Source organism: Daktulosphaira vitifoliae, unplaced genomic scaffold (genome assembly GCF_025091365.1).
Source record: "Daktulosphaira vitifoliae isolate Bord-2020 unplaced genomic scaffold, ASM2509136v1 Scaffold_1, whole genome shotgun sequence".
Taxonomy (NCBI): domain Eukaryota; kingdom Metazoa; phylum Arthropoda; class Insecta; order Hemiptera; family Phylloxeridae; genus Daktulosphaira; species Daktulosphaira vitifoliae.
This window is the reverse complement of record NW_026099572.1, coordinates 24,787,291-24,799,927: the sequence shown is the minus strand read 5'-3', so window position 1 is coordinate 24,799,927 and position 12,637 is coordinate 24,787,291. Positions and strand designations below refer to the sequence as shown.

The window sequence follows — 12,637 nt, the reverse complement described above, 5'->3', positions numbered from 1 at the left end:
GATTATTATTAATTGGTTATAATATAACCGTTATATTCTTACTTATTTTCATTTAAAACAATTGAAGAAATTATGGAAAATCCATCTCTTGTACCACTTGATGTATTTCAAAAATTTGTGAAACGTATAAGGTATAAGATTTAAATCTTATATGATCCGAATATTTGTACTTTACATTACGTTTTAAAGAAACTCAGGTTAATGTTTTTTAACCATGAAGGGATGAAAAAAATCATGTTTTTACTACATAATATTGTAATGTTTTGAATCAAACAATATTTTCCTTACCAAAAATTTAAAATGTTCAATAATTACCGAGAAAATGAGTGTCTTATCCTTAATGAATCACCCTGTATATGTTAAAGATTACATTTAAAACCACAAAAAACTACATTTTATCAAATATTATAAATTATAAATAAATTATAACATTAAAAATTACGTAATACTTACGACTAGAGATTTACAATAATTAATTTTATCGGCTATTAATGGAAACTCATATATTGGTTGACTAATATTTATTGTTACATTATTTGAGCATAAGAATAAACGGCATACACTAGTTCCTACATTTATAATTTCTTTTAGGACTACCCTATAGGAAGATTTGTCCATAACTAATTTTTTAAAGTGAAACTAAATATAATTTACTTAGAAACTATTAATCAAATTCAATTAAATATTTTTGTTTACTTTTAGCGGTTTAATATCATTCTTAATCAATGATAATCTGTTGTGATTACAGTTAGTACCAACTACTATCCAGCAAACCGGTTACAATGTTGCCAGACTACTAATATTAAATATCTCTGAACTGTAATATTTGAAATATTTTTACTTACTTATTATGGGAATAATACATTATCAAAATTTATTATGAAAAATTAAACCGGACATTATTTATAATGACGCTTTAAGTCAACCACTATAAGGTGACTTTTGTTAAACTTCATATGTACAAAATAGACTCCTTTTAGGTACCCTCTTAGTGTCACATCATATAACTATGAGGCGATAACTACACATAACATCAATCTTTTTTAGATTTAACAATAATTATAAAATAAATAATATCGCAGTAGTAAAAGATGTATCTTGACAACTAGAACTCACAAAAGTTGAGAGTTAAATTAAATTTAAATGATTTGCAATAAAAAATTATACTTAGAGAATATTATATTTTTGTTACTAAACCGAATTTATTGGTTTAATAATATTATAACAAAAATGGTATTTATAAACTCATGAATTATTTACTAAATTGTAAGTTCTTTTATTTAATTTATATTCTAGTTCTATGGAAACATGTGTTTATATTTTAAGAACGCGTAATTCCTTTTTTTCATGGTCGGCATAATGCAGTAATGAAATAATAGGTAATATTAAATTTTTTTTAAATTATATAATTTCTTTATTAATTTTTATTATTTCTCCTATGTACTTTGTTTATTTATGGTTTATTACGCAATAAATTGTTGGAGGTTTGAAAGCTTACCTTAAGTCCTATGTAATGCAATAATATTTCAAGTAATCCAATGTTGATTTTGGTATTAAATGCACTGTGCATACGATTTACACTACACGTCTTATATTCAATATAATACTTACGAAAATTATTCAAATTTTAAATAATATGATTTAATTACACAAAATGTATGACTGTTTTTACTTGTAAAAGATTCTAAACACTCTATATTTTATTAAAAATATAATTTATAATTTGTCCTTATTCAATTTTTTTATGTTTGTTAAATAAGAATATTCTTTTGAGAAAATATATTTTATTGAAAGATTGACACCAACATTTCTTCAATATTCCTCTGGCCAGGTCCAAATAAGATTCAAAAATATTTATATCTATGTAAAAAATTTATCAATTTATAAATTTTAAATTTTTTAAATTTTTTTTACTTAAATCAGCCATATTTTTTAAAAAATTTTTTGTAGATGCATAATGGTTTTACCTATCATTTGATATATTTTTTTTTTTTATAAATCTGACCCTTTATCTGCCAACAGGGGGGGATTGAAACTGAAAACTTTTTCACAAAACATTAAATCGTTCAATTTAACTTTTGAAAGTGTTCCGGAAATACCGACACTTTTATATATATCTTAGAGTAAAGCTTATGTAATATACTTTTTTATGGAAAAAAAAACTTTCGGTTTTTATTTTGTTTTTATGGTGAAAACAGACATTAAAGTTAATAAAAAAATTCCTTGTTATATTTTTAACTTTTTAATGCTATAACTTTTTGAAAAATCAATGGAACATTATAATGTTTTTAAGATTAGTACTTTTTATATTCTTCTTTTATGCGATATACTTTTTTTTTAAATTGAACAATTTCACTTTTTATATTATAAATATATATACATTTATATATTACACTTATAAATCATAAAACTTAATCAGAATATAAATAAATAAGGAAATAGTAGATCATGTAGCTTTTGGAATAATCCACCAATTCTTTTAAAATTGAACACTATCTACAAATTTGCATTTAAGCATTTTTTATGATAGTGATTTTAATCACTGTCAGATATCATTATACTTGATCCAACTATGCCACGTCCTCACTGCTGGTTTTGGTTTTTGGATATTTATTTCCACAATAACAAAAATAAAACATTATTATTTATTGAACAGTTAAAATTAATTTAAAAGATTCACCAAAACAAAGTTCACTTTAAAAGTGTTATTTAGTTTTAAAGAAAAATATTCTAAGTGTAAATTAATTAAAAAGAAGACCAAGTCCTGGAGAGTGAGATCTTGAGTAGAGTGTCGTAGATTTTGTGTATTTTAAAATCGCCGAAAGAACTGGTTTAGATGGGGGAAAATGGCTTTTTATAATCCGAAGAAGGTAGCCCAGTGATCCCTACCGTGATCTTGGAAACTGAAGCTTTCTATTCTGTTTGATTAATTATATTGAGAGCCCTACGTTCAGGCGTTATTTAATAATCTCTACAATAAGTAGATTTTATCCCATAATTAACAGGTTATTTTGTATTTGAAATGAGAGAACCCTATATTGGTGATCTTGTATATTCATAATATGTGACATGCATGTACAAATGATAACATGATATTATAAGTAATAACATAATATTATAAAACATTGCAATTAATTTACTTTTTCTATAAATTTTAATAAGTACAATAGTCTTTTTTTTTTAGTTTTAGTTGCAATTAAGTTACTACAATAGTTGTGAAGGTAATAATGTACAAATAGTCTTAGCGGGTGATAATTGTTATATTTTTAATCAATAGTTAATAGTAAGGTCGCCTAATCACTTATTACAATAATTAAAATATATAAAACGTAGGTTTTTAATTTTGATTCTGTCCTCTATAAGGGTCTCAAAATCCATGTAGATTTAACATAAATAATCGTCCAGAATCTTGAATTGTACTTGTATACAGTTGCCAAATAACTGCCAATGTATTTGATGAGTGTAAATGTTGCAAACGTTAAATTTGGAAAAATAGTAAGATATTTTAATTTAATTAATATTACAAAAAAAACTAGTGGTATTCAAACCGAATGAAACATCCTACGTTTAAAAATCAACCATAAAATTGTAAAAAATAAGTTGAATTTTTTAATTGAAAACGGTTTTATAATTGAACAAGTATAATCAGATATTGCACCAAATTTGTTTAAAAACGATGCAAAATATGGTTTGCTTGACAATGATTTAGTTCGAATTTGAAAAAAGAGTTCAGGTACCATTACACAATTGAAAGTTTGATTTAAGTTCAACCCTAAATACAACATTAAAATAACTTTAAGACATACTCAGGCATAATGGAGTTGCTTGAGGTAATTTTGTAGTAATGAATTATTATCGATAGCTAGTTAAATATTCACAATGTGACTATTTACTATTGTAATATTCTATTTTATATTTTGCGTACACGTATTGTTAATGTGTAATATATCCGTTCAATTAAAATTAAGATTTTGGTTGAATAATATAATCTTAAATAAAATTAAAAATTTTAACACTTAATGAGAATTTATATCTTGAGATTAATAGGTTCACATATAAAATGATGAGAATTTGTTTCCATAATAATTTTTTGTTGAAAAATATTTGCCCAATTTTATTCACGTATGTAAGATTTTATATTATATAAACTAATAACAGTTTTATAAATAGTTATATCATTTTAACTGTAAGACTTATTTTTTAATACATAATAGGAAATTTTATTTTGTTTTTTCTTAAATAGAAGATTTAGTACTTTTATTAAAAATAAAATAATTGCTAAAGTATATTAAATGCAGAAAATATTGTATGTGTTTTATTATGATCAATCATAGTTAATTACAATTAAGTGAAGTTATTTAATTTATTTTTATACTATATATATTCAGATTAATACCAGTAGAAAATGTTAAAATTAGCATATTTTTCATTTTTGTAAGTGTAGTATATTCGATGCCTNCCATATTTTTCATTTTTGTAAGTATAGTATATTCGATGCATTTAATTTTATTGATTAAAATTTAGTACTTGAATTGAGCGGCAACGCATAAGAATGGAGCTCCTCTTCTAAAATTAAAAAATACGTTAATTAAAAAATACTTAGTAAATGAAATGACTACAATTGTTTTTTAGATATTATATAATTTAAAGTAAAAATGTTTAAACTATTTAGAATAGAGTAAACAGTCTGTACAAGTTGAAACGTGTATGCTTCTGTATTTGTATTAATAAAGTTTTTTACTTATTCATTGTTAATTTGTTCATATTAAAAATTCTCTCATTCCCCGTAAATTGGGGAAATCATCCAAAAAATTACAATGTTTATGGGTAAATTTCGACATTTTTTAAACTTAATATGATATACTAGATAAAATATTCACACTTTGGGTATTCTTTTATGCGATTTAATAAAAAACCAAAGTACNTTTAAACTTAATATGATATACTAGATAAAATATTCACACTTTGGGTATTTTTTTATGCGATTTAATAAAAAACCAAAGTAAAGAATGGTTTGAAAATAAAACCAGTCACATATGTTTAAATTATTTTTTTCCTACACAATTTTTGAAAATATCCAGAAACGAATGACGTACATTAAACTTATATAAAATTAAAGATTTTAAAATATACTGTAAGATTAAAAAAAATTGTTTTATTTAATTAAAAAAATTAGATAATAGCCGTCAAAGTAAAAAAATTCACATTTGTTTAAAATAAAAACACTTTATTTAAAGTATTTTTTATTGTTTTAATTAAACATCTCCACATCTAATAATGGTATAGAACTAATTTTTATACCAAAATATGTAGAAAATCGTTTATAAACGTTTATAATATATTTTTATTTAAACAGTTTAAAAATTTTAATTTTAATAAGATCTTAAAAAACTCAAAAGGATCAAAAAATAGGTTAAATATGATATTTTAAATCGAAATTTCACACAGATTATTTTTAACAAATTAAAAATCAAAATGTTTTATACTTTGAACAAATCATTTTTTTTTGTATTTAAATAATTTCTTTGTATGTAAAAACTCGTTTTTTACTAATGAGTAAATATATCAAAAATTAGAGCTGATAAAAAATGTCTAATAGTAGATTTGAAAAAAATTTGATTAGAAAATTATATTTATCTCTGATAAAAATGTCTTTTGAATAAATACACTGGATATTTATTCAAAATTAACAACAAATTATTTTCTGAATAGTTGTAGTTATCTGGTAATTGCATCAATCTCTTCAATTTTGATACACGTTTGCCACAGGTTAACGAAATATAAAACTATTTATATTATTTTTATCATTACACATTACTTTGACACTGTAATATAGGTCATTATTTTGTAAAACTGAAAACAAAGCATTTTTGTAATGTTTGGTTTAACTATGAATTTCTTGATCTATTATTACAAAAATATAATATAGTCTATTATTTGTAAACCTAGAAGTAGAACACTTTTGTAATGTTTGGACTAATTGTAATTCCCCGAATTATTGTTACTAGATCAGGAAGTAAATATTTATAAACCTTTTTGAAAATGATTACTATATGAATTTTATAAAAAGACAAACAAAATATTTTAGTATATAAGATGAAATGGAATGAATTGAAAGGGGAATAAAGAGAAGACCTCGGGAGTACCGAAGATAATCTCTTTCCGCGTGGTACGTTTGTGACTTTAAGTTTTCATTTTGTGTATTATTTATTTATTCTGTTTTAAGTGTATCAATATTTTATGTTTTATTTTGATTGATTATATCTTTATTAACTACATTTTGCGTTATTATTGAACTACTATAACTATAAGTTAGAACAAAAAGATTGTTCTATATATAAATACAACACCACGCTCTTCCACCACTTAATATTTAAATATGTTAATAACTTCTGAAATACTATTTCAAAAGTTGTTATCAATTAATTTTTTAATTTATAAAATATAAAATTATTGGTAGTAATTTATAAAAGACAAGAAGATAAACAAAATATTATTAACCTATTTATGTATCATAGTCTTATAATAATAAATTTATTTTATTTATGGCTATAAAGATTAGGGGCATCACCTATACCCATGGATGTATTACGAACACAACACTGAACGGGTGATTAGACTTTTGCCGAAGAGGATTGGATTAAGGTACTTTTTACACGCGAGGGAAAAATGATAACTTATCTTTTCCATAAGAAGGCTAAGTCATATAATGCATTATATGACTGCCAGGGTATTGCTCCCCACCTATCAGGTCAATCACCATTATCTGGTGTTCAAATTTAATGGAAATTTCTAATATTTTCAAATTTTATTACACAGTAGTTAGTAGGTATACAGAGTGGAACAGATCTATCTGACAAGTCATATAACTTATGTTCTACATAAAATTTTATACTTTGTTTTTTTTAAATCAATTTTTACAATATAGAACTATATTTCAAATATGTTTTATGTTATTTTTTGCATTTACAAAAAATATTTTAAAAATTAATTTTTTTTACTAAATTTTTTTTTAAGATTTGAAGATTTTATAGGTAAATTTTGATACCAATAACTCTTAATTTAATTCAGTATTTACGTTCATACAGCATTTTGAAGTTTGTTAAATTTTAATTTTTTATACAATTTTCCTATGGTATCTAATGTTAGTCCATATTATGTAAAGTACAGAAGTACTTTAAGTAAACACTTATTACATTATTTACTGGTAACAGTACGCTTTTGAATAAGCATTTGTAATTGACATGAAAAAAAAACTAGTAGTATAATTAAGATTATTAAAAAAAATTATAAAAACATTGTTCAAAACATGTTGAATTTTTAATTAAAATAGTTCGTAAATTGAAATGTGAATAATAGTGAATAAGTGCATTAATTATCAAATCTCCTAACAAGGAATATCCTATAATAATATGATTACAATGATAGAATCACACAAATTAATAATTGTTATTACTTCTAACTTGACTAACCATGGAACACTTGTAGTTGACATACGATAATGTTTCTAACTTTTATAATAACGATTAGAGATAATCATTTCTGTATAAAGCACGTTAAACGTTATTATTATCAATGGAAAAAAAATCGCATAATGTTACCAGTAAATAATGTAATGAATGTTTACTTCTGTAATTTACATAATATGCACTAACATTTGATACCATAAGAAAATTGTATGAAAAAATCAAAATTTAACAAATTTCAAAATGCTGTATAAACGTAATTACTGAATTGAAATAAGAGTTTTTGGTATCAACATTTTTCCTTAAAACTTATCTATAAAATAGCTATCTTAAAATTTTAATAAAACATTAATTTTTAAAATAGTTTTTGTAATTGCGAAAAATAACATAAAAGATATTTTAATTATATTTCTATATTGTAAAAATTGATTTAAAAAAAAACCCAGCACAGGGGGGTCGCGGCACAGTGGTGACGTGACATAGTTGGATCAAGTATAATGATATCTGATAGTGATTAAAATCATAACCAAAAAAAAAAAACGCTTCGATGCAAATCTTTATATAGTGTTTAATTTTAAAAAATTGGTGGATTATTCCAAAAGCTACATATTCTGCTAGTTCCTTATTAATATCCTGATAAAGATTAAGTATGTCGAATGAAAGAGAGATTATTAAAAAATATTATTTCTCATAAAAAAATTGTGTTGATCCATACATTTTTCAATAAGTTATAGTATTATAAAGTTAAAAATATGAAAAAGAATTTTTTTACAAAAATCATAATTTTTTATTAATTTTGATGTCTATTTTCACCCCAAAGACAAGTCTGGAGTTCTTTTTTTTTTTTTTTTTCATTTTAAAGTATATTACATAACCTAAATTTAAGATATATATATAAGTGTCAGTATTTCGGAATACTTTCAAAAATTAAGTTGAAAAAGTTCTTATTTTCAATATGCATATTTTAGAATTGAAGCCCCCCCGTATATAGGGAAATAGTCTGATTTAAAAAAGAAGAATGTCGAAAAAAAGATGTATATAAATACTACTTTTCATGAAAAAATTGTATTGATCCATACATTTTTTAAAAAGTTATAGCATTTTAAAGTAAAAATGTTAAATATAAAATCGAGAATTTTAACACAAAAGTAGAATTTGGTAACTATTTTCACCACAAAGATAAGTCCAGAGGTCAAATTATTTTTTCATAATAAAGTACATTACATTAGCTTTAATTTAAGATATACAGGGTGGGCCACCACTCACTGACAACTTAAATAATTTTTGATCCAGTGAATATTTTTAGCTGATTTTTTTTTAAATAATAGTTATACGTTAGGTCTATAGCTATATCTCAATAATTAATTTTTTTATATTTTATTCAAAATATTAATTATTTTTAAATTTTAAATAAAATGTAAAAAAAAAAATCTATGATAGCTATTTTGTAAGGTAGAATTTAAGAAAAATTTTAGTAAAAAGATATCTTATTATTATTCAGTAGTAAATATTCTGTAGCGTTTTGAAGTTTGTAAAAATTTGAATTTTCATGTACTATTTTACAGTATTAAACATTGAAATACGTATTGAGAAAAGGACAGAAGAAACCGCTATCTTTTCATGATTACTATAATTTGGAGGTGTGTAACTTTTTCCATGAAAATGACTTATACTTTTGAATGAGAGTGATAAGTAATAATTGCCTTATCAAATTTCTTATCATGGTATTAATGCCAAGGTTGTAAACTATAGTAATCACAAAAATATAGCATTTTCTTCTGTCCTTTTCTCAATACGTATTTCAATATTTAATACCATAAAATAATATATAAAAATTCAAATTTTTACAAACTTCAAAACGCTACAGAATATTTACTACTGACCTAACGTATAACTATTATTTAAAAAAAAGTCAGCTAAAAATATTAACAGGATCAAAAGTTATTTAAGTTGACAGTGAGTGGGGGCCACCTTGTATATAAAAGCGTCAGACTTTCCAAAAAACTTTAAAAAGTTAAGTTAAAGAGTTAATTTTTTGTAAGCAAGTTGTCATTTTAAATCTTCCTGTGGGCAGGTGGGAAAGGGTCAGATTTATGAAAAAAGAATATCAATGATAGGAAAAGATCAAGCATCTATAAAAAATAATTATATTAGTATGTTCATTTTTGAAAAAGTTATGGCAGTTTTTAGTAAATAAAAATTTGAAAATTTCGAAAATTAGCCATTTTTATATTTGTAATTTTTTTGGAGGTTTCCCCCATTTACGGGGAACGAGCGAAATTTTTTCAATTTTTGAGGGTATTGTTTGCGACTAGATATAATTTGTGATCTTTTGACGTATCATTGAAAGAAATCGTTTCGGTGAGAGCTGAGAAAAAGTGGTCACATCACAAAAAAAAAAAAAAACACATCATAGTAAAACCAATACCTTCTCACCTTCGCATCGAAGCTAAAAAAGACAAAAATTATTTTAAGTATAGATGATATTTGACACTCATTATATTAATGAGTTATTAGTTGGATCAAGTATAATGATATCTGACAGTGATTAAAATCACTATCATAAAAATCGCTCCGATGCAAATTTGTAGATATTGTTTAATATTTATAAATTGGTAGATTTTTCCAAAAGCAAAATTAACTTCTATGTTTTGTTACACTTCCACGGACATTAGCATATAAATGATAGGGCGTCAGGAATTTTTTTTTTTTTACTTATAATACGTAACATTAGCTTTAATTTAAGATATGTTAAAAGGACGCAGTAAAAAATAATTTGAAAAAATTGTTTTTTCGTGAATAAGTTGTTATTTTGAATCCACCCTTGTGGGCAGGTTAAGGGTTAGGTTTTGAAAAAATGTATATCAATAAAAGGGAAATTCCTAAATTTTCTAATTAAAAAAAATTGTTTTTCTTTTGTTTATTTTTAAAAAAATTATGGCAGTTTTAAAAAAACAAAGTTTTTAAAAATGTCGAAAATTTACCGATTTTAAAAATTGTAATTTTTATGGGGATTTCCTCCTTTTAAAGGTACGAGGGAAATTTTTTCAATTTTTAAGAACAATTTCTTCAACTTGATACGATTTGTGTTCTTTTGACGTATGTTTGAAAGAATTTGATCCGGTCAGTGTTATGAAAAGTGGTGACAGACTTAAAAAAAAAACACATCATAGTAAAATTAATACCTTATCATCTTCGCCTCGGATTTTATAATTTAAGATATATGCCTTCTTCATGGTATAGCTTTACTTTTAGACTTTCAAGTAATTTGTAATAGAATTCCACAGCTATGACTCTGAATTCTAAGATAAAATAAACAAAAATATTATTAATTGAAAAAAGTAACTTGATGTCACTTTTTTATTTAATATTGGAATAATTTAACTTAATAAATTAATAAAATAATTTTGTATCAACTATAACCTTTTCGATAATCCCTATAATTTAAAACGATTATCGATAATAATAAAAATAAGTTTATTTATCGGCTATTTTTATTTATTTATTTTTAAAATTATTTATTATGATTATTTTAGCCATATTGCTTTATTTTTTTGGATAACGATTCGAAAATTATTTTACTAATATATCATGTATATCAGATGAAATTTTTATTTTAAAAGTTACTTTAATATAAATAATACATATAATTTTATTAAGTAAATATTAATTTTTTTATATCAAGTTATATTATAAATCCTTATTACAAATTAAGGGGTAATATTTTTAAGTCGTCAAAGTGAAATTAAATAACATTTGATGGCTAATAGGAATCTATTACAAATGGTTACATTTGGTTGACTATAAATAAATTTAGTAAATTAAGATACCATTCGCCATCGCGACGACAGATTAAGCATCAGTCTTGGAGTTATGAAAACTTTTTGAAATATATCACATTTTTAGTCTAAAAGTCTAAAAAATTATACGTAATATTTATTTTACCTGGAAAACTTATATTTTGTGCGTCTGTACAATTTTCAGTTATTATATTAGTAAATATATCTGCCGTTATATTGGAATTAAATCCTTTTACCAATTCCTCAAATTCTTTTTTAGTCATCTTTCCATCTTGGTTGAGATATTCTTTATAAGTAGTTGTTAATTCATCCTCAGTTATTATTACAAATTCTGTCATGATTTTTAAAAATCGTTCCAAAGCCATAAATTCGTCTTTTTGAAGTAAAAATTATGTGAAATCAATTCATTTTTATTTAAAAGTCAAGTGGTAATATCAATAATTTTATTAGTAATAATCACTGACCGACATTTTAATATAACTTAATATAATTAATTTATTATAATATAATAAATAATAATTCATAACAGAAATAGTTTTTTTTTATTACTTGAAAATCTAATAATACTTTCTAAAACGTTTAATTTATTATATTTATTAAACAGTATACATACGAAGTATTAGAAGTTATGGCACATTTTAGTAAAAAAAATTGAAAAAATTTCGAAAATTAGCGATTTTTAAATTTGTAATTTTTTGGAGGTTTCCCCCATTTACTGGAAACTTGGGAATTTTTTTCAATTTTTGAGGGTAATGTCTTCAACTAGATACTATTTGGTATTTTTTGATAAAAAAATGCCAATGCTGCTATTTTGGTTACTAAATACCATAAGCGAACCGACATTTTTTTAAAAACTACTTTAGAAATATCTACATCTATTTTTTCATATTCAATCTTATTTTTTATAAATAGTAAATCTTAATTTGACGCTAACATAGTATTAGGTGAACTAAACCATTGTTTAATATATACACTTATAATTAAAAAAAACAACAAACAAATATTCCTTAATTCTTTGATTGATAACACAAATTAGTCTATAAACAAAAATATTTTTAAACAATAAATTGAGCCAGGAAGTTTAAAATAAATCCCATTCAAATATATCTCACTAAAAAATATTATGACCAGTTCTATAAGTTCCTTATAGACATCTCGAGATTGATATTTATTTGAGGTTATAATTGATCAAAACTAAATAACTTTCTAAAACAACAATATCATCCATTCCACTTGAATAATTTTAGCTTCGATGCGAAGCTGAGAAGGTATTGGGTTTACTATGATGTGTTTTTTTTTTTTTTTTTTTTTTTTTTTTTTTTTTTTTTTTTTTTTCCCCTTTTTTCCCAGCTCCCCCCGAACGGTTTTTTT

At 23.4% G+C, this 12,637-nt stretch overlaps 1 protein-coding gene across 1 annotated transcript in view; it reads right to left on the bottom strand.

Annotated features, from left to right (window-relative positions):
- Window positions 1-4,531: 4,531 nt before the first annotated feature.
- LOC126896867 (uncharacterized) overlaps window positions 4,532-12,637 on the bottom strand; it is a 23,379-nt gene continuing 15,273 nt past the window's right edge. Inside the window, exons 3-5 of the mRNA XM_050670011.1 lie at window positions 11,412-11,639; window positions 10,652-10,768; window positions 4,532-4,566 (exon numbers count right to left, since the gene is read on the bottom strand). Coding sequence (XP_050525968.1) covers window positions 10,674-10,768; window positions 11,412-11,639 — 323 coding nt within the window. The 3' untranslated portion in view covers window positions 4,532-4,566; window positions 10,652-10,673. The remainder of the gene's footprint in view (window positions 4,567-10,651; window positions 10,769-11,411; window positions 11,640-12,637) is intronic.